The 23,625-nt window shown below is 39.7% G+C and overlaps 1 protein-coding gene across 1 annotated transcript in view; it reads left to right on the top strand.

The window, feature by feature from the left end:
* Positions 1–23,625, top strand: part of PDLIM5 (PDZ and LIM domain 5) — a 201,529-nt gene that overhangs the window by 171,514 nt on the left and 6,390 nt on the right. Inside the window, exons 16-17 of the mRNA XM_065404810.1 lie at positions 16,180–16,354; positions 23,189–23,369. Coding sequence (XP_065260882.1) covers positions 16,180–16,354; positions 23,189–23,369 — 356 coding nt within the window. The remainder of the gene's footprint in view (positions 1–16,179; positions 16,355–23,188; positions 23,370–23,625) is intronic.

Raw genomic sequence — 23,625 nt, 5'->3', positions numbered from 1 at the left:
CAAAAAGACTGAGGGTGGAGATCCATTCTGGATCTTTGGCAACTCAATATCTTCATTCAGAAGTAGAGATTCAGGATGGTTACGCTGGCATCCATCATCTCCTCTCTTCAGGAAGGGATGTGGTTCAGGACTCGCAACGTGAAAGACGCATATTTTCATTTAGACATTCACCCCTCCCACAGAAGGTTCCTACAGTTTATGGTGGACCGGGAGCACCTCCAAGTTCTCCCCTTTGGACTAGTGACAGCCCCCAGAGTGTTTACAAAGTTTTCTCCATGGTGGCAGCAGCCCAGATTGAGACATCAGGGCCACACAGTCTTTCCGTATTGGACGACGCTCCTTGTAGGACACTCCCAACAGGCGGTCAAGTCAGCTGTTCGGTTCCTCATTCAGAATCTCACAGCCCTGGAAGCTTGCATTAATGGAGAGAAATCTTTTTTATCCCCCAGAAGGGTAATAAACTTTATCGGGGCCACACTGGTCTCTGTTTCTACAAGAGCCATCCTCTCTGCAAAAAGGTTTCAAACAATGTGCAGCGTGATTTCTTTGATTTTCCGCATACCGAAACTACATTGTGAATGTGCCTATTACTGCTAGGTAATATGGCAGCATGTACTCATGTGACACCATTTGCCAGGTTTTGTCTACGTTGCCTGCCAGTGTGGCTCAATTCAGTCTACTCTGCCAACAAGGACCACATCAACTCCAAGGTGACCGTTCCTACCAGGGTCATCACCTTCTTCGTTTGGTGGTCAAACCCAGACAAGGTACGAGTGGGAGTCCCCTTCTCTACTCCAACTCTGTGTCACCATTGTAACAGATGCTTCCATTCTCGGGTGGGGCACCCATCTGAACAGTCACACTGTGGAGGGCAATGTGGACTCCATGGGAGGCCAGACTACATACCAACGTACTACAGCTGCGGGCAGTCTGCTTTGCATTCAAGGTCTTCCTCCCACTCATTCGCTTCCTCCATATCCAGCTAATGTCAGATAATACTACCACCCTGGTCTACATGAACAGGGAGAAGTAAGGTCTCTACTGCTTTGTCTGGAGGCAGTCAGACTTTGGAACTGGTGCATCAGGCACAAGGTCACTCTCCAGGTGGCATACTTCCTGGGTATTCACAGCTTCTTAGCTGATAACCTCAGCAGGCACTTCTTGGCAGACCACAAATAGGAAATCCACAACTCCATTCTGACAGACATTTTCACATGGTGGGGCACACCTCTGTGGGACCTCTTTGCATCAAAAATGAACAAAACCCTCCCCCATATTGTTCCAGGGAAGCCACAGGCTGCAACTCCCAAGGCAACTCACTATTATCATGGACAAAGTGTTTCAGATATGCCTTTCCTCCCATCCCCTGCTTCCACAGGTCCTGAGAAAGAATAGTCATGACGTCCCTCTTGTAGCACCATACTGCCCAAGACCGTTTTGGTTCCCAAAGCTTCTGTCAATGTCAGCCCACCCTCCAAATCAAGCTCCATCCCTTTCCAGAACTCCTGATGCAGGACAGGGGCAGAGTCAAACACCCAGGCCTGGGCTTGCTTCACCTTTACCGCATGGTGTTTGAATGGGTGTCGGAAGCAGAGCACTCTTGTTCGACTCCCATCCTGGCTACACTTACCCAGAATAGAAAAGATTTGACTAGGACATGCTATGTAGCTAAATAGAGGCATTTCTTTGCCTGGTTACAGCACAGTTATTCTTACCCAGTCTCTTCAAGCATCTCGATTGTTTTAGTTTACCTTTTGTCTCCAAGGAAATCTGGTCTCTCGATCAGCTCATTACAAGTCAACCTCGCAGCCAGTCATTAGTGCCTTCCTCCCTCCAGTAGACAGGTGCTTTGTCTTTACTACCCATCTACGACACAATTCATGAAGCACCACATCAAGGCCTTTCTGCAAGTCATTAAACCAGCACCACTGTGGGATTTTAACCTCATGCTGTTGAAACTTATTAGACCTCCATTTGAACCCTTAGCAACATGTTCTATGTCCCACCTATCCATAAAGGTGGCATTTCTAGTGGCCATCACTTCTGCCAGGAGGTTCATCAAAGTGGGAGCCCTCGTGGCAGACCCTCCCTTTATGGTATGTCAGAAGGACAAGGTAGCCCTTCGCCTTCACCCTAAACTTCTCTCCAGGGTCATCTCCAAATTTCACCTTAATCGGTACATTCACTTATCTGTCATTTTTCCAAAACTACACACTACTTCTGAAGAGAAGAGACTTCACTCCCTCAGTGTCTGGCATGCACTTGCTTTTTACCTGCAAAGTCCCGAACCCATCAAAGTCTCCAAGAACCTTCATCGTGATAGCAGAGAGATCCCATGGTCAGGCTATAATCTCTCAAAAGATTTCCGAGTGGTTTTCTAGCTATATTATCTAGTGCTACCGACTAGCTCACATCATGCCTCCCAACGGTATAACGGCCCACTCCACAAGAGCACAGGCCACCATGGTAGCATCCCTGCAGGAGGTCCCTATGCAGCACATACGCAAAGCAGACACCTGAGTTCCATATGCATGTTTGCTACACGATATGCACTAGTCCAGGCCTTTGCTGCAGATGCAGCAGTGGGATCTGCGGTACTGCATGCATCTTTGCTGCCAGCTTCTTTGCATCCACCTCAAGTCTGAGCCCTGCTTGCCAATCACCCATATGTGAAATACAGATAGGGAGCAGCACTCAAGAAGCAGAGGTTACTTATTGGAACTAGAAGTTCTTCGAGATGTGCCATCCCGCTCGGTTTTCCACTACTTGCCCTCCGTCCCCTCTGCTTCAGATTTGGTTGGATTCTCGGGAAGAAGAGGAACTGAGGGGGCATCGACCCATGCTGCCTCTTATACCCTCACTTGGGAGCAGAGATCAACTGTGCATTTGTGGGCCAATGGACACTGCTTGTTAAAATCTCTGGACTGAGGTGCATGGTGCTCATGCAAACCCGCATGTAGAATATAGATAGGAACCAAACACCTTTAACTTCCAGTTACAGTAAGTAACCTCCATGTCTCATGTATGGGGTACATGCACACCGGGAGTGGAAAATATGATTACTACTATGTTGTTAAACATGGTTTGATATCAAGTCTAGCTGATGAACTTGTCATTTTCTCCTCAATGGTCAAGGGAAGAAATTCTTGCCAAGATTTGAATCTTCTTGCAAACAAATTACTCTTGACAGAATTATGACTACATTGCAGTGTCATTTTACTATTCAGTAGCTAAATAGTATGTAGTGCCATTCATTCCCAAAGAGCCCCAAAACACTTCACCACACCACCACTTTATGCACTCAGCACATACACAGGAATTGCTTTTGTTCACCGCTGACATGCGGTTTGTTTCTTAGGTGAAATGTAGCAGCTGTTGGACAGCACACAGTAACGGTCCTCAGCAACTTGAGAGGAAGTGAAGAATAATACTGTATCGAATTGACATTGCTGGGGCATTTTAAGATAGAATTATTCAATAACCTCAGTTACCCAAATTGGAGTTTGGCCAGGGCACCATCCCGTTTTGTAGACCATCTAGTGGGATCTTTAATAGTCAGAAATGGCTAGGACTTCAGTTTTATATACCTTTTTTTAATGAAAGATCACCCTGCTACCTGCACTGAAGTTGGGGAGTGGAGGCATCACGCAGTGCTGACTTAGGAGGAAAAGTGCCATCAAGAGGATTTCCAGTACTGTTTCTTGAGGTTCCTGCTTAGTTTTGGGGGTCTGAAGTGAAGTGGTACAGGTGCAGCTCCTAAAAATCAATTTTCCATCTGGGAAAGTGTATTGCATTTTAGTCAGCAGCTCTCTTGCCTTCTAGACCTTGTAGCTGAGTAATAGGATCAGATATGGAGGGTTTGTGATATAAGGTTCAGAAGACAAACTAATTTCTAAGTGAGTAATACTAAGTGAACTGCTACCAGAGTATATGAACTTTGTTTTTCCCATTTGTACTATATCTTCTTCCCATCTTATTTCTCAGCCCGATCCCACTAAGATACACAATCCCTTTCCAGCAGAAGCAAGATTGGAATGTTAGCATATTCTTCAATAGCTACAACTGTCAGTTGCCTAATCCTGAGCCAGCAACATGTGTTAAGCACATGCTCTGTTTGATGGAGAGAGCATTTTGGAAGCTGGCTTTAAACATAGACGAATTGTTCCCCAGAGGTCTTTGTCTGAAAATTTCTGTTATTTCCCTGCAGTTGTCCTCATATGTTTGCTAGGCATAAATTTACCATTTATTCTCTGTAGCGTCATCTTTCTGTAATTCTCCAAACTGATAGCTGTTCTTTCTTCTTGCTTGTTCCCTTGGAACCCTTAGGCAGAACCTCCAATGTGTGAGAAAATTTAAACCTGGCACTAGCCATGATATGACAGCCTATCCTACATATAATGACAATGTAACCAAGACAAAAGCTCACTGTCCCCACTTGCTGGCAGTTATATCACAGGGAGAGGTTTGAGTCTACTACAGCCTTCTTACTGAGGAACCTGGTTGAAATTCTGACTATATTAAAGCCAGTGGGAGTTTTGCCATTAGCTCAGACAGCACAGGGTTGGGTTCAGAGATCCTGAGTTTGTTTACTGCTACCAACAGCCCATCAATAGCTATTACATTACAACAAAATGCTTATCCTTTCAGAAAGGTTTTTCTCTAGAGGTCAATACAGAGAGTGACTGACATATTCTCTCTCTCTCTCCTTCTTTTCTGTTTTTTTATTTTCTTATTTTGCTTTTTCCCCCTTTCAGACCTGATAGTGAACTAGATGGCCCATAGTTCTTAGAAATGCTTTAAACTGGGAGACTCAGCCTAGCCTCACTATTAACATCACCTTTGTTTTCAAGGCTCTGTACTCCTGAGAGTGACAAATCAGTTCAGCTCATCTCTATTCACTTCCTTTACAGAATGGGGAAACTAAAGTATGGTTAAAGGCACAGTTAATTAAGAGAGTGTGACTGACTATCTGTGTGCAGTGAGAACTGTGGTCTGAATTGGGGGGCGGAGGGGAGGAAGGTGAAGAACCTTATATGTTGGTACACTGACATCTGGTAAAAATGAGACTTTGAATCCAATAAGGTCCTGCCCTTTTCACTGAAATGAAAGTTAATCAAAGTTAGCCATTGCATAATGCACGCCGTTTTTAGTGAAAACATAAAACCCTTGTCTCAGCAGTTGTCTATAAAGAGTAATATGACTGATGGATGAAAACACCAGAACTTCCAATGTGGGTTATAGATTTGTGTTTTAGTAATTTTTCAGTTAATCTAAATTATTATGCTGTCATATGACAGCAAGCCACAAGAATTTTATTCTTTTAAAAGTTAACTCATATGAACTCAGACTTAGCCAAGCAAAACCCATTGTGAAACCACAGTAAAGTAATTTGTAAATGTCAGCCATTCAAGTTAAACTATTTACTTGCAGTGTGAAATTGTAACTCTTGAGAACATGGTAAGAAGCAGAATGTATTTAGAAATCTGAATATTTGTGGTTAAAAAGGGAATGGGTCACAGGAACGATTCACAGTTATGCCCAAAACTTGTTGGAGATGCATGGTATAATGGACTTTACTATAGGACCTCCTGAACTGAACCCATCTCTGTCAAAAGTCATACAAGGTCAGTAGCAAAGTAATTATGACTTGGTATTGCAAAACCTGCACACCATTTCACTTAACTTTCCTGCAGTTACAGTGCTGCATCTATCTGGCTATTTGAACAGACAAACACATTGTTTGCTCTTGCAGTGTTGTAATTGCACACACAAGTTGGGAACATAATTTTTCCATGTGTGAGTTTTGAAGATGAAGACTCTGCATTCCTCTGCTTTTATACAACTTGAATAATAGCACAGAGATGTTAAGGATTAATTAGTTAATGGGCCCAATTCTGCTTTGCCTGACACCCTGTGTAGTTGTTTACACTAGATCAAAACAGTAACATGTAGGACTCACATGTTGTGATGATGTAAATGTAAATGACTGTACAAGGTACAGAACAATGGAGAGTCATACTCAGTGTTTGTATAGAATGCTTTGAAAATGTAAAGCATGATCCGTTTACTCAATATTAGCCTTATAATTGCTCAGTTTTAAACATCAGTGTAATGTAAAGGATATACAGGGTGTATTTCAGTTGCTTAAGTATAGGATGTTAATTTTTCATAAGGTTATATTCACTCTTCTCATTTAATTCTTAAGGTAAAAATTATCTGAACTGAAAGCAGTGAAGACAACAACAAAAAATACCCTCTGCAGAAAAGTATGTTGTGGGTTTCAATATGTGGAACTCCAGCCAAACAGGACTGCACTCTGTTGTGCAGGGGTGTATGTCACTCTCCAGGCTCCCTTGCATTCCAGGACCCTTTTCAGTAAACGACGCCAGTTGTGCCAAATTTGTGATGGTATAAGATGTAACAAATCACAAGGAGACAAGCTGAACCAAGCCAAAACCACCATACTCATTTTAATTAAGATACTTTACAGCCAATTTAATCTGAGTTCTTCTAGCTGAAAGGCTAGTTGCTAACACAGGAAACTAACCCCCCCGAAGTTGCAGAGATTCCTGAAATTAGGTCTTGGTTGCACCTGTTCTGATTTTTTCATGGTGCACATACCAGCATACTCGGTCATTTAAAGAAATGATAATGGTTTAATCCTTCCTGTTCTGCCTTTCATCAGTAGGGTTTTTTTTAGCTTTGATTATAGTCCACAAATTCCGTATGAACCAAAGAGGGACTATTGAATGCTTTTTTCTCTGCTGCTTATCTTGAAGTTGTGTCCATTTAGCCTGTGCAATTTCACGCAGGGCTCATACAGGGTAGGGTATTGCATAAGTTTAACATAACTAGTTGACAGCAGATTTTTTCAGACCCTTTGCTTCATCCGGCCATCTGTTTGATTTGGAGGGAAAGGGACTGGAAGAGTTTGTACTGCACCGTATATTAACAAGAGTCCGATAAGTGCGCATATGAACCTTTATATTCTCCATCCATCATACAGTAGTCTGATAGCATTATGTAAATCATTGGATTACAGCACTTTCAAATGAAGTTCTGGCGCTCCCACCAATTAAAGCTGCACTGTTATTTATAGCTATTACATGAAGTCTGATGTTCTGTTTAAGTGAGCGTTAAACAGTTCAGACAGTTGTATTGTTGCTATGCACCAGAGAACCTCTGTCAAAGTGACTTTGGCACTGCTACATATCCGCCTTTTCCCCTTTGTCTTAGAAACCTTTCACTAGTGTTTGTATTCATCCATGGGTTCAGCATTGGAACATGCTATTGTTAATATAACCAGGGCAAAGTCACACTGGGATTTTCAGAAAGAAAAAGGCAGTTCTTTACCTTGCTTCAAACCTAGTTAAATATTAAACCAACCATACCAGAGAGTTTTGTGAAAGTAAATACTTAAGGCCAAACTTAATAATATAGTGCACAGTGTTATTCATTTCAGAAAAGCTAGCTACAACAATGAAAAACGGCCCCTCGGTAATAGTTTAGAAGGCGTATCATTAATTAATGGCAATGAGGGCAAAGTGAAGCCTGTAGAAATCTGAAATGTGGCTCACAGGTTCCCTTGTAGCCTTCAGAGACTCGAGATCCTTGCATGCAGCACTTCCAAGCTATTCAGATCATGATGGAGTATTACATCCTGGGGCTTATCATCTCTCCATATTAGAGTGGCTGCCATCTGCTCCATTTTATGAAAATTAAGGGGAGCCATTAAGACTCCCTGTGAAAGGGCAGTCAAGTACCTTAAGAGGCTTCCAGGGTTTGGCTGGGTGATTTCATTTCCCCTCTACACTCAGAGTTCATTTGACAGGTTTGGGAGCAAAGATGTGCACCTCCAAAACCTCAGCAACCTCCCAAGGTACTTGAACGCCCTGTCATGCGCTCTCTGTCAAATTTCAGTAATCTTTTGATTGGGTTGAACTTGTGCATTTCTCCTTTAACCTACACTGTTAGGGTCTGTTTTCTGTTTTGTTTTTTGAAACTTTCTTTTTAACTTCTTACACATTTTTGCTAGTCTAATAGTTCAATTGCCTTCTTTTTTTCCTCTTTAAAGCATTGCAGTCTGATTTGCTTCAATGGGGGAAATGAGGGTATAAACGGTGACAGATATATATGTCTGACAGCAGGTGAACAGAACAAAAATCATAAAATATATTGTATAAACTACAGATAGGGCTCAAATTGATGATCAGTTCCAGATCATGTTGCAGGATGTGCTTGTATTGAATGTGCTAGCTTGGGCCTAGCTCTAGTAGTACTTGAGTGTAATTTAAGAAGACAAAAAAATAGCTACTCTAAAAGCTATCTAGTTATAAAAAAAAAAAACTTCACAAAACAATGTTAAATAGACTTTAAAACAGGAGGCAAAAGTATAACTGGAAGGTGTTGTTTTTGTGATTGCCGCCCTTTTGCTCGATTGAACCAGGGACTTCCACAGTTAAAAGTGTGAGATGCACATCTTGAGCTTTAAGTGCCACAGCTTTGTAGGTGGGAAGATGTAACAATTTTTATTTGTAACACAAACACTCACCAGTGGGTTACACTTCTTGTTCAAAGCATTGGAAGTTAGTTTCAAAATTCTGAAGTAAACTGTAGTTTTAATGGATTTTTGGTTATCCTTTGAGATTAGAGAGTCAAATTAACCAAAGGTATTTTGTCTATTGTTTTAAATATAGAGTCTACCTACCAACAGCTTTAAACTTCGGCTTTGCCATGATTTCTAATGAGGAAAGCAATTCTTTCTGTTCTAGTTTACATCCTCAAATAGGACTGCTGCTGGCACATAACAAAAAAATATTAACCCCACTGAGAGAGAGAGAGAGAGAGAGACACACAATAGGTATTGAAACAGTGACAGGAATTTCTAAACACTACTTTGGAATTATTTGTAAAAATATTCTTAGGCCTTATCCTGCAATCAGATCTACTGAAGTGGACCCCTGCATCCATGCAGAGTTTCGCTGGGGAGAATGGTGGCAGTTTGTATTACTGCATCCAAGACTTGTTTATGGAAACACCATTCTCTGAGGGATTAAATTTTAATTTCTCAATTTGTATCATGACCACAATCTCATTTAGGGCCTGATCTACTCCTGTTGAAGTTGAAAAGGCGTTTTGCCATTAATTTCAATTGAAGCAGAATTGGGCCTTCTAATTCAGACTGATGTTATGTTGTCTTTTCCTGTCCCCTCATACGGCCATAAATTGAAGAACAGAGCACCAGTCTGAACTTTGAATTCTAAGCTTTCTTTAAAACTATTCACTGTTGTGTTTTTTGGTATTAAACTTCCATTCAAATTCATTCTTATGTCTATATATGAAAGATGCTGTGTTACATAGGATCAGTATCAGACAGGAGATGTTACCAGAACTGATAATGCTCCTTTCCTTCTTTCTTATTTGAAATAGATTTTCCCAACAATGTTGAGAGATTTTTCACATGCAGAGATCTTGTTTTTGACCAGAAATAACTTAAAGTTTAGTTCAATCCCCACAAAAGTGGGCTTTATAATTACTGTGCATTGAGACTAAAGAAAAGGGAACATTGTGTTGGTTCATGAAGTTATAAAAAAAAATTAAAAAGCAAAAGGTTTTTCTTAAATAAACAATGAAAACAAAGTTAGCAAATGTGTTTGAATTGGCGTTGTTATTTAACAGGCATCTCAAATACACATTAGCAGTGTACCAGAAGCTGTGCTGGAATTTGATTTGTGAAAAAAACAATCTTCAAAGAGATTAGTTTTTAGTATGTGTCTTTGTCTTCTTACTAGCTGGTACCTGCAAGTTAGAAGGTAAAGTACGAGGAGAGGGATGGAAAGCATCATTAATCAAAATATTTTTCTTTCATGTTTCTCAAAAGCTTTTTTCCACCTTGTTATCTGCACTTATTTGTAGGCTCAGCAGGCATTAATAATCTGAGATAAACTACAATGGAGCAGTGACTTGCTCATGATAAAGTGTTTTGGAGATACAGTTTTCAGAGGTAGCCACTTTCAAGGAACACTAAATGTTCAGATGATGGATTAAGAAGTGTGATCTTTTTTTTAAAGATCTAATTTTTTAACAATTATTGACTGTCATCCATTCTGATCTTGTTCTAATAGGTGTTATACATCAAGATTAACAGTAACATACTTGTATGAAAAAAAGAGTAACTTGTATACTATATACTACCTCAGAGGTTGGAAAGGATCCAAAAGAGTGTCAGCCTTATCTCCAAATAACCTGGCTCATGTCGGTTTATCAAACCTTAGAGTTAATTAGACAGAAAATGTGTGTGGTGTATTGGTCTTCCAATGGGGAAGGAGTAAGGAAAGTGGGTAATGAGGCCATTTTATTGGATTAATAACCAGCAAAATTGCAGTACCAAAGCCTTGGTGCCAAAACGAATTTCTCTTTCAGGTGTACTTTTTGGCCCCAGACATGTGTGAATAAGTCTCTTTTTAGTTCCAAGAAAGAGTGTATTGTGTTACCTCCCTTTTACCGTTAGAAATGACTTGTTTAATTTTCTATAATATCACTGTTGCCTCAATGAGTGACTGTATTAGCATATTATAGGGTTCATCATAACTCTAAGCCATTATACCACTTAAATGCTCTAGAGTGCTAAAGATCCATGCTGCTAGTCCACAGGGTAGATCCGCACTCCTCTCTAGGAGGCAGGAGAGAGGAGAGAGACTCCCGTTATTTTTCTTCAAGATTATCAAAAGGAGTCAAGACTGCACAAACTAATCATGTTAAAATGTCTTGACAGAATTCCATCCATATATGATGACCATACGTCAGGCATGTTATTGTCACAACACACACATCACAATAAAATGTCAAGATTTCACTCTGTAATAGTGGGTTTTTTTCCTCTTTTCAACTCAATTCTGTATTGAGTGGCTTTCCAGCATACAAGGTTCTGGATTTCTACACTAAAGCTACAACAGAAAGCAAGTAGTGATTAGTTAGCTCTTCTCTTCCCTGTGATCACAAGTAAAAGGCTGCTGTACTACTTTTTGTCAGTGTGCTTAAGAACTAACAAACAACCAGACTTCTAAACCTAAAAGGAGTAATCACCTTAATATACTTAGCTTGCTGCAGCAATAGAGAGAGAGAAGTGGAGGACTGCTTATTCATTATCCTGAGCAATGGAAGACTATCTTCTGTGCCTTTCATATCCCCCTTTCTCTTACTTTTTTTCTTGGAGAAAATCGTTTGTTTTTTAACTCAGCTCTTAAGTCTCCTTTGCTTTCAAGAAGTAGTGAAGATATGCACTACAGTGAAAAAAGTTCACGTAGGATGCTAGTTTGTGATGATTAGCTTATCAGTATTAGAAAAACAAAAGGAGAAAACAGTGTATGTGACAAGGTGGTCTACTTTGCAAGCCCATCCCGAAAGGGAAATACCATCTTTGTCACTTGGAAGACCTGTTAACTAAGGGCATGTCTATACTACATCCCTAAGTCGACCCCAGGCTCTAGCCTCCCTGTTCCCGGCTCGGAGCAGGGGGGAAGGAGGTAGGGGCAGCTGCCCGGGTTTCTCAAGTCCCAGAGCAGGAAGCTGCCCGGCAGCAGCGGAATGCTGGGGGCAGCCAGGCATTAGCTGCTCAGCTTTCTGGTCAATTTCATGGCTCCTGCATGGAGCCGTGAAATTAACAAGACCGCCAACAGCCCATGTAAGTAATGCAATGTCTGCCCAGATGCTGCGTCACCATACCTCCACTGACCTAAGCGCTATACCTCTCGTGGAGGTGGAGTTATGTCAGTATAGTACAGCACTCACATCGGCGGGACAAGGCTGTAGTGTGTACACTGACATAATTAGGTCGACGTAAGCTGCCATACGTCAACCTAACTGTGTAGTGTTAGACCAGGCCATAATAATCAGGGAATGTTTCACTGCAGTAATAATTGACCAGCTGTAAACAAGGTTTCTTGTCATGGTTTATTTTAGGGAGATCTGAAAAAGGAAGAGTAGGAACTTCATTTATACACGACTCTCCCTCCCCCCCTCCCTTTGCGATTTTTTTCCATTTTATTCTGTTGTAGCTGTCCTGCTTTGGTGGTGATTCTTTGTATTCGGCTGAACATATGTGATATAAATGGAGTGTGAATGGTACTTAATTCCCCCCACACACGCTTCTTTCCTCTAAATCACTGCAGCATTTGATTTCCAGCCTTTCCCAGAGCAAGGAGAATGAGTATGCTTTGATGCTTTAAAACTGGACTTCACTTCCTTTGGTGCAGCCATGTAATCTCTGTAGCCAAGGGTTAAAAGTTGGGCAGAAAGGGGGAAATCCTTTGTCTTTATGAATCTTTATTCCTGACCTTGTATTCCTTGGCATACTTCATGCAAAGCTGTTGTCTGTTTTATAGAGCACTGATGTTTATTATAGTTGGCTACTTTTTTAAGAAGTTTAAAAATTTGGGCATATTGCTCTCTTGCATTGTATTTGCTTAAGGTGTACAGTTGTAAATGTATTTTGGTTCATGAGCTTGACTCATTGCTGTGGTGGTGGTGGCTGAATGATTTGTTAATACAGCAGCTCTCAAAGTGATTGTTTAAAGCCTTTACAAGCCTGTATGTTTTATAATATTGAAATGAATCGAAACCCAGTATCTGAATCTGCCATTTCAAATATTCAGGCATGTTGTGGCAGTTTCACTTTGTGAGATTTCTCAATACATTTATGGGGATTCACTTTGAGAAACTTGGTGAGGGGGGAAAGATGATCAGTTGAGGAACTTGGAAAGTAAGTTTATTTGTTTTGTGGGGGTATTAAGAATTTCTGGCATCTTTCAATTCCCTTGGCTGTAATGGCATTCTACAGATAATGAATTTTATAATTCATAAGCCACTTAAGAAAACAAAATAAATCAGATCTAAAGTGTGTATGTTCTATTACTACTTTTATCTTTTGTAACTATAAAGTCCTAGCATTGTGTCTTAAATAACTGCCCCACAGTAGGTTTAAGTACAGGTTTTGAGGTCTGATCCTTGTAGTAAGTTTCAACAGTAATAGGAGTTCCATTAATATTTAAAAGGCACATGTTTAGGCTATGTCTGCTCTTCGAGCTCAGGGCATAATTCCTGGTTTGAGGAAATGCTGCTACATTAGCTGTCATCGAGCTCCCATACTAAACATAAAGGGGAGCCGTGACATCAGGAGGGCTAGACACCTTGAATACGATCCTGTCTGAGAGGCTAGGTACATAGTCGGGCAGGGTGATCCCTCCTGCCACTTGTGCCGTCGCAGCTACGCTTGGTTTTTAATGCAAGAGCTCAGTCAGAGCTGGCTTAGGTATGTCTCTTTGGCTGGGAAGTACTCCCCCATCTTGAAGTGTGCACATAGCCTGAGAAGGTAAAGTAGATTTGGGGGTGAGTGGCCCCAGTGAAGTCATAGATAGTTCTGCCACTGACCTCAGTGGTGCCAAAACGTCACTCTAGAATTCTGAAATTTGATAAAATATTTCTAATAAAATAATAATGTTATTAATCCGGGCCGAGCACTCCAGTCCGATGTGCTCAGCCATCTACAGGAATGAGTTCTTTTTGAGTGGAAATCAATTCTTTTGTGGCTCAGTCACAGGCCCCAGCTTTGCAACCACTGTAAAAAAATGTCTAAGTGCTGTATGTCTCCTTAAGAAATAAGACTGAAAAAAATAAGCAGCGTTGCTAAGCTCAACCCTTGATCCTGCGAGTCTCCTTTGATACAATATCTGATACAACAATGGAAATCATCTGCACCTCCTGGAAGAGAAAACTGGCCCAGTAGATGATGATGATGATGGAGTTTATTTTTGAGTTGTTGGACAGGTAAGTATAGAATAGTGTTCTGTACAGGCAGGTCTGGTGAAGCAGTGCTAGAGGCAGTTACAGTTGATGATTACTATATGATGAATTCTCTGGCTCTGGGTGGTATTTCCTTTGCTGACATGCTATGTTGTGTGTGTCACCTCTCCCCTGTTTCCTATGAGCTCTGTCTCTTTTGCTTTGGTTCTTTTTCTCAAAGCTTTCTTACAACAGAAAGCAGTTAGCAAATGTTATTCGGTGATCGATGAATGTGGTCCTAGATTATTCTTAACGCCGTTTATTTTTTCTTATCTTATTGTACTTAATATAACTTTTCATTTTCCATCCTACAGTAAGAAAGTCACTGTTTTTTAAAGAATTTGTTGTTGTTAAATGTCAGCAATTGTAGGTTTAGTATCGCCTAGATGAAGGAAAGGTATTCCTCCTGGTTTGTTATTTCATCAGTTAAAAAATGTGAACAATGAAAGCATTGGCGATGATCATTATTGGTGGTGCACCCTACCCAAAGAGCACATTATCGATGACATTGGAAAACTAATTGATAGAGCTGTTTACTGAGTAATTTGGCACATTTCTGTAATAATTAAATCTAATTTTGGATTTACTGCCTAGCCACCTGATGAGAAATCCCGAACCATGTTGGTTGACGTTGTCAGAACCAAGTACTACATTCTTTAAAAATTACTCAAAGAATTTCTCAGGACACTTGCACAAAAACTGGAGGCTGACTTGAGCCTACAAATAATGCCTCTGCCCCATATCTGTACCTCCATCTACCTCCAGGCAGCTAGACTTGCCATTGGTTCTCCTTTTTCTCAGGTAGTGATGGAGGGAGGACTTCTGAGATTGAATTTTGCAAGATGAATTCAGGAATAGTGTGTAACTCCCAATCTCACTGTTTTTTTTTTCTTTTCATAGACCACCACTCACTGGTGATCCGTTGTCCCCACCACCTGCATCTCCTCTGCCTGAGGGCCCCAGGATGGAAGAGGTCCATGGAAAAGATAATATTGTTGGTTGTATTATCTTTTCCATGTAAACTCCACATGGTGGATGGGTGACAATAAGCATTTCCTTACACCGACAGGTCCACCCAGTCTACGCATCCTCCCCTGTCCAGCTCATAGAGGAGCAGGTCACCATTAGTGTGGTCTGAAGGGGGTAGGATAGGATATGGTATTGCAACCCTCTTCCCTTTTCACCTTCTGAGTGGGACAGTAGAAATCTGTGGAAGGATCAGGGGGCATGGGACAATGAACTCAGTGTTACCAATTCGCACAATTTTATCATGAGACTCCGTGATGCTTGGCATTTTTTTGTAAAGCTCAGCTTCTGGAAGCAAGTTATGATGCGAGAATCTCAGCTTTCATATTTTTAAAAACCATTCTGATTTCAGAAATGCCTTAAAACCTGGTCCTAGTACATCTAAAAGTTCAGAAACCTGCTGCCTATTAATTTCATTTGGTGACCCCTAGTTCTTGTGTTATGAGAAGGAGTAAATAACACTTCCTTATTTGCTTTCTCCATACTAGTCATGATTTTATAGACCTCTATCATACCCCCCCTTAGTCATCTCTTTTCCAAGCTGAAAAGTCCCAGTCTTAATAATCTCTCCTCATACAGAAGCTGTTCCATACCCCTAATCATTATTGTTGCCCTTTTCTGAACCTTTTCCAATTCCAATATATCTTTTTTGAAATGAGACAACTACATCTGCACATAGTAATCAAAATGTGGACATACCATGGATTTATATAGAAGCAATATGATATTTTCAGTCTTCTTATCTATCCCTTTCTTAATGATTCCCAACATTCTTTTTTTTTGCTTTTTTGACTGCTGCTGCACATTGAGTGGACACTTTCAGAGAACTATCCACCATTACTCTAAGATCTTTCTTGAGTTGTAAGATGTATGTCATGCTGTTTTGTCACTGCTCATATATTTGTAACCTTGGCTTCAGCCTGATCTGTCCAAAGCACATTGAGATCTTAACATGTCACATGTTCTGTAATCTGATTGCTCCATTAGGTCCAATTTTATCCTTTCCCACTTAATTGAAAACCATTCTGTTTCCCAGAAATTTTAGCCTGGTGGGTAATGTTAATGTTGGTTTGGTGCTTTTGGTGGCTAGTCACCCGCCAGATTGAGTGAAAAGAGTAAACTGGATCCATCACGTTACCCTGTTGCTATATATATATATATATATATATTTTCAGCATCATGTATGTACTGTGCATATTTTACACACACAAATTCAGGTATTGAACTGAGCTCTTTTCACTTGTATACCTGTTTATTGAGGTTGACGCAGTATAGAGACAGTATTCAAAATACTTTTTACTCTATTTTCCGTAGCTCCTGCAAGTGGATGGACATCAAACAATATGACACCGTCTGGTGCAACTGCACCAAGCGATAAGTCTGTGACACAGCCTCAACTAACAGAGCAAGACACTTTGGTGCAGAGAGCAGAGCATATTCCAGCAGGAAAGCGTACTCCTATGTGTGCTCAGTGTAACCAGGTCATTAGGTTTGTACTCCTTTTAATGATCATTTTATCCTAAAATCTTTCTGACAACATAACCTTGTTTTGTTTTGTTTTTTAATTTAGTCTCAAATGCTTTTGAGCTGCATTTCAGTATAACAAGATTCGGTGTTATATACCATTTTCATGCATGAAATCCACATGATTCATTGTAAAAAAAAAAAAAAATTAGCCTGGACCTGGTGATACAGGAAGCAAATGTGGAAGCCAGTATATGCTCTCAATAGTCGTAGGTGCTTTTAGAACCTGTTTTACTGAAAATTGGAATGTTGACTGGGACGTGGCAAAAATAAAACCTAAACCAAATAAACAAGTTGTGACAAAATCAAACATTCATTCAATCAGCCCCAGAAGATTAACAAGTCGAAAAGCAAATACAGGATGATACACAAATCAAATAAGGAATAACCAGTTTTGAATGATACTTGGTAAGCCAGAACAATTAAATGAAAAGAGGAGGAAACGTAAGATACTCCCACACATAAGAAGAAATGTTAATGTTGTTAAAATGTCACATTTTAATTATTGCTAGGACTATAGTAATACTTCTCTTCCCCTCCCCCCCCCCCAGTATCAGATCTTGAAATCTGTCCAATCATAATCTAGGGCTAACCATCATGCACTTGATTGTTAGTGTCTAGTGACTTTGAGTTGTATAATATGGATGGAAAGAAATTTCACCGTGACACGTTTTTTGACTGAGATTAAGCTAAATAAATTCCATTCACTTCAGTGATGTAATGATGGGTTTTAATATATAGCCAGTGATTTCTGCCAATTAGCTGATGGGTCTCTCTCCAAACGACAGTAAATGTAAAAAGGACCACCTCATGTGAATGTGTGAACCTTCCTGGTATTCCTTCCGTAAGGAGGGGAGAAGGGTGAATTTCCTAAGAGCTAGGTTATGATCTTGGATTAAAAAAAAAATTCTTAATGTGTGGTGTGTTCTTGGGCAAATTTTAAAAAATAACCCCTCCCCCCCCCACACACACACAAAAAGCTGTCACTTACCTGGGCTGCTCAAGCTCATAAACCCAGGAAAATAATTTACCCCAATGGTGAGTCTGTTATAGGTCCCCATCTTATTTTGACCTATTAATTTATTAACCGTATTTTCAGCTATAGAAGTAAACGAAATTGAGAATGCACTGTAATTTTCAGCATGGTTGAGCCAACAGGCTACCTTGATCAGAATTGGATACTTTTTCTGAAAAGCTAATTTTAAATAATTACCTCTACTTCATATATAAAAGTCTCAAAATATAATAGGAAATCAACTCTCCTCTATTGTAGTCTGTTGACTGTACTGCATCTTTATATCATGGTTTGGGATCCAAGTCAAAAAACTGAGACAGCTCCGTAATCATATGCTGGGATGTATACAACTGAATTGAATCCCACTTTTTGACCCATTAGCTTTCCACTCTGATAGTTTCCTATCTGATCATTTAACATTAGGTTAACTTTAGACTAATCAGTAGTAACTGAAGTGTGGCGAGATACACTGGAAGGATTTATTTTTAAATGATTTCTTTGCTATTTTTATTAAATAATCAAGGCATTAAAAATGAGTAATCTGGTAATTTTCTTATAGCAATAATGAATGAAATATGTGCACATGTTCTAATTCAAACAGAGATAGGCATTCATTCCGATTCAAATTTTATGCTGCACTGTAAAAACATAAAATGTATGTGCTCACAAGTCTGATGGGTGCAATTGATGTATTGAAAAGTTTAGCCTCTAAGACCATGTATCATTTAACTATGTCATTACCTGGCTGATAGAAATTTCCAAATGGATCAGGATATAGTAAATTACATGCAGAAAGCCAAGCATGCCAGTCTTCCACAGCTGTAGTTATTTTGTTTTTAAGGTGTAGCACTGTAATCTGTCACTTGAGAAACTGCAGCTCCCTTTAAATTGTTGCTGGTTTAGCAGACATTATTGTTGCTTTATCTACACCAGTGGCTCTCACGCTGTAATCAGGAGAACCAGATGGTCACATGGTGCTTTTTCACCTTGTTTCCAGCTGCTAAATCTCATTAAATGGATTTAAACATACATTAAATGCTCTCCTAATATTACGTAGCTTGCCGTATTCTTGGAGCAGGGACTGTCTTGTAACATGAATATGCAGCTCACTGGGGTTTGGTGTATGATTAGGACCCCTAGGTACTACTGCAAGACAAATAATTTGGATGTCAAAAGTTGCTGTAGTTACCCTATGGATGATGATTGATCACAAATGAAATGGGTGATGAGCTACATAACTGAACTGGAGAATGTGTGCTCTGTGAAACAATCTCTGTTAAGATGCAGTCCACGCAAGAAAAAAATGCCCTGGTCAACAGCACTTACACCATCACCTACTGTAGATTTTCTGTGGCAGATACCTCCTTAATAAATTGATTGGTATTGCGACCCAGCATGCCAGGTTGCCACACCAGTCACTCAAATTTGTCATAACAGAGGGGCTGCCAGGCCTAATCTGAGTGGCGGTCGCAACATCACTCTCTCAAATTTGGAGGGGATGGGTGTAGGGGCTAATGGGCCTGGGGAGATCAGGTTGCTGGTGGAGGGGGGTGCCTGAGAGGGGAAGAGAAGGGTCAGGTGGAGTTGGGGGAGCAAAATTATGCCACCACCACACTTAAATGGTGCTTTGCAGTCATTGAATTATAATGCATCTTAAAGTGATGGGATCTGTTTTCCCACATGTGTGCAGAGGACTTGCATATCTAACTTCCTTTTTCATTAGTGCTAAATATTTCTTACATAAATCCCATGTATTCTGGTGGAAGGATTAGTTCCTGTGATGCTGGATTAAACAACCTTCTGGACATGAATAAAAATATGGCAGTTGCAGTTCAATTTGCATGCCATTTTCAGTTTTAAGTTTATTGCTACTGGGATTTATTTTAATTAGAGGAAAAGCTGGCTAGTCACGCGTACATGGCACGTGGGTATAGCACAGAGTAATTGTACCATACGATATTTCAGTCTGACCACTGTTTATCTGCCTTTCAACAGTCAGTTGTATATCAATTCAGATTATTCGGGTGCTTTTTATAGGCCAAGCTTTCATATCTTCAAATGCCAACAGAGTTCTTAAGAACAAGGATAATTTCATGTCAAGATCAACTGACAGTACAGTAATCAGTATACTGAGTTCACCCAACATTCTCACGCTACAGTGGTTTGGGAAGATTGCGATAGCTTTTGGAGTTCAAGTTTTAACATAATTACAGTTCATGCCCTTAGTGGCAGCATTACCTATGAAAAGGTAGGAGCAAGATCAAGTGACATTCCATTGTACACCTGTTTTGCAGCCAAAATGCACTGTAGAGTTGGTTACTTTACACTAAGGCATAGAGTAACCATGGCTTGTCAAGCCAAAAAAAATTGAGACATCTTATAACTTTTTAATTTATTCTCTTAATTATTGATATGTTTATCTTCCATAGACTTCTACATTTTCCAAGGTTTCATTAGATAAACTTTTTTCTTTCTTTGCATAAAAATATCCAAACCAAACACAAGCTATATTTTCTGTTTAAAATACCTATGTAATGTTTGTAATGAGGCTCCGACAGACTTTTAATTGATAGCTCCCAAGGACTTCAGGAACTCAGTAAGTCTCTTAATATCAAGATGCTGAACTGGCTGTCACTTGGAAATCCAAATTTGTATCCCCTGGGTCTCCACATAATATATTCTTAGGTGTGTGTGACAAAAGATTTATTTTTAAGATCTATTTTCACAGAGTTGAATTATTTTGAAGGGGCAAGCGGCAAAATTCAGAGTACCATTTTTGTTGGTTTCTTATATATAAGAAAATACATATCATGGAGTTTGCCAGTGACTGGAAAAGACGAAATGTTTCTTATGTTTTTTGGATGGCCAGTCTGTTAACTATCAAGCGATTGACCAACTGAGAAGATGTGAAAATCCTTTCCATCTCCCCACCACTAAATTCCTCTGTTGGCTTGATAGTGCAGTACAATGCACATTGATCACCTAGATGGATAGAGCTGGCGCGCCCCATGAATATACTGACACTATTGTATCTAGTTATAGTGTCAAAATAGTGCTTATTTTCTGGTAAGCCTTTACTTCTCCTTTTTATACTGCTTACGTATAGTATACTTTTATACTGCTTATTTATAAGCAATATAAAAGTGGCTGCCTACTTTGCACATGCAGTGATCCTTGCAGGGTGCCGAACGAGTAAATAGTTGGCTGAGCATACGTTTCTACCTCCAGCTGTAGGGTTTGCACACCTAGTCTACACAGTCATGTTTGAAAATTGGGCCTGAAGTCCTTAGCGCCTCAAAACGGCCTATAAGGAGGGCTCACTCAAAGCAAACTGTGGCTTGTGGGACTGCCCTTGATTTTCATGATGGAGTGGGTGATGGCTTTATAATAAATATGACCTACAAAATTTGACCTCTTGCAGTTATAACTCCCTTTTAGGTCCTTTTAGGTAAATGAATACCTTTCATTACTGCAAGCGCTCAGTAGTTTTTGATGAAACAATTTAAGCCATGCAAAGATCAGGAACGCCTCCAAAATTCGGAATATCACATCTTTGTCTACTTTGCAATTATTATTTTTTTCTGTCCTTTGGGGTTTTCTTTTTAGGGTTTTGGGTGTGATAAAACTTCTAACATGTTTAAACAGTGACCCAGTTAGAAGTACGTTTTTTTTTTTAAAGGCACGTTTCTGAACATACGTATATAGCGAGTACAAGCATAGTGATGGAAACACTTGAATCCTAAGAGACACTGTGCAGTCTGTTACCATATTTGTCTTGGGCCCGTTGGGAGGGAAAACTGCTTAGATACAATTTTAGACCATTTCCTGTCCACCTGGATTCCAGCACACTATCTGGAATGGTTAGCCTAAAAAATGTCAAAACTGTGGAGAACTAAATATAACAGATGTTGAGGTCCCTCTCCTGCTTTTATTAGAATACTTTCCTTCCACTTTGCAACTATCCAAGCCTATCATTTTAGTACAGACAAACAGAAACTTGATCCTACTGGAGCTAGCAGAACCTCTTCAGTGTCAGTCCTGTGTTAATGAATGTGTTAAATTAGCCTGTGCTGACACTGTGAGAAGAGAGCACTTTGTTGTACACAAGAACTTGTATTGTTTGATCTGTACATAACTGAAAGGGCATTGATGTAAAAAGGTGCTTGTACAGAGGCTGAAGGGTATCAGGTTAGGTCAGCGTTTGTACTATTTAGGCATCCACAAGGGAATCTGGAGTTTGATGACTACACTAATTCTGTCTTCCAGGTTCAGTGGAAACAATCTTTGGAAAATTGTTCCTATTTCTCCAGTGGTCAAATATAGTCAGGCAATAACTTTGTAAATTTAAATAAATTTTGTTCCTTTTTCAAGATGATCCATGAGCCATTTTAAATATACTTTAGTCCCGTTTCCTTTGCTCTCCTCTCCTGTTTGTGTTCCATCAAGAAAACAAATAAATGAGGGAAATGAAAAGAATTATCCACAGCTTCTTTCGATGAATTTTCCCGCGTTCTACTGCCCAGTTGTCTTCCCATCCTGCAGAAACCCTACCCTAGCAAGCTAGTTGGAAGAATTCATCCCCATTGTTCTCCCTACCTTCCCTAATTACTTTGTTGGTAAGAAAATCTTGCCATTTTATACAAAAAAATGTTCTATTCCTTCCTTAATGCCTTTTAATATTTGGAATCATTGTGGTTCTCATTTACATTGTGTGTGGGGTTTTTGTTTGTTTTAAGTTTTGGTGCAGGACAGAGTGCTGTATATTGAGCATGGTCAGAACTAGGTTAAGTACGGCAGCAAGGTACACGATAATCTTTCAGGGTTGCAGAAAATAAAGGTATGCTAAGAGACAGATGAGCCTAAACCACAAAGTTTTGTTCCAGACCCAGATTTCCTCAAAGTTTGCATATGGTTTGAACTTAGTCTCAAATCAAAACCTATCTTTGCTAAAACAAATTTGTGAGAGTATCAAAAGAAATAATGATAGAAATTAACCTCTTTAAATATGTTTCAATATGAATATAAATGTAACTGTGTACGGGAGAGCTTTATAAGTATATTCTGGCAAAAATTAATTTGCTTGTAGACTGGGTTGTTTTGTTCAAAAGCATAATTGACTTATCCAAATGAATATTTTACAAGTACTTTTGCATTTTTCAAATGATAATGGCTTGACTTTTCCCCTTCTGGATGCAAAATGTTCTTGCCATAATTGGCTGCTGGAGAAAACTGCTGTCTCTCACCTGGAACAGACTCTCAGAATAAGGAAATTGTATTGTATTGTATTTTTGTCTTTTGAGAAACTGATTGTATCTGTCTTGACTTCTTTGTGGAGTCAAATCTATTTTAACCTTTGTAACCTTGATACAGATATATCAACAACTTTTTTTCAGTACATACTAATTTTAAATTAAATATATTTTGCTATGGGTAGAAATAGTTTGGAACATAATGAGATCTTATAAAATAGTAACCTTTTTTCTAGCAATCACTTTAGTGTTATGGCACTATATCTAATGGAGTTCAAAATAAGATGTGAAATTAAAGCCATTAGTGTTTATTGTGAACAAAGATCATTCCAGGCATTATTGGAATATAGTGAAACTGGTACAGAATTATTCAGCGTTTTATTGGAGATTGTTGTAGGTAAGAGATGTCAGCCAGCAGTGGTTTGTAGTTTGTACTAATGTTACATGGGTAATTTGGATAGGCGTTTGCAGTTGTCTGTGTTGCCCCCTGCAATTGCACTGCATTGGCTAAACTAGTTCTTTCTCCTTTAACCAGGGGACCTTTCCTGGTGGCTTTGGGGAAATCCTGGCATCCAGAGGAGTTTAACTGTGCTCACTGCAGAACCTCTATGGCTTACATTGGGTTTGTGGAAGAGAAGGGGGCTTTCTATTGCGAGATCTGCTATGAGAAGTTCTTTGCCCCTGAATGTTCTCGATGCCAGAGGAAGATACTTGGAGTAAGTAATCAGACTGTGTGTGCATGGTTTAAATTAGTTTTTTTTTTTTTTTTAAAGGTGAATATTAACCACAACCTTTTCCTCATTTTTGTAATGAGAATAGTTGCTGTTAGGGAACACTTTATTGCAGATTAAGCTTTTTTTTAACTTACAGGGCATCTCACATGTCCCTTCTAGAACTCTGAAATCCCCTTTTCATAGCCAAGTTCTCCTCCTGAAGATTCACTCTGTAGCACCACTACAGCTGTCATCAGAT

The sequence above is a fragment of the Emys orbicularis genome, chromosome 5 (genome assembly GCF_028017835.1).
Source record: "Emys orbicularis isolate rEmyOrb1 chromosome 5, rEmyOrb1.hap1, whole genome shotgun sequence".
Taxonomy (NCBI): Eukaryota; Metazoa; Chordata; order Testudines; family Emydidae; genus Emys; species Emys orbicularis.
Note: the sequence above shows the minus strand (reverse complement) of the source record. Positions and strands in the feature narration are given on the sequence as shown.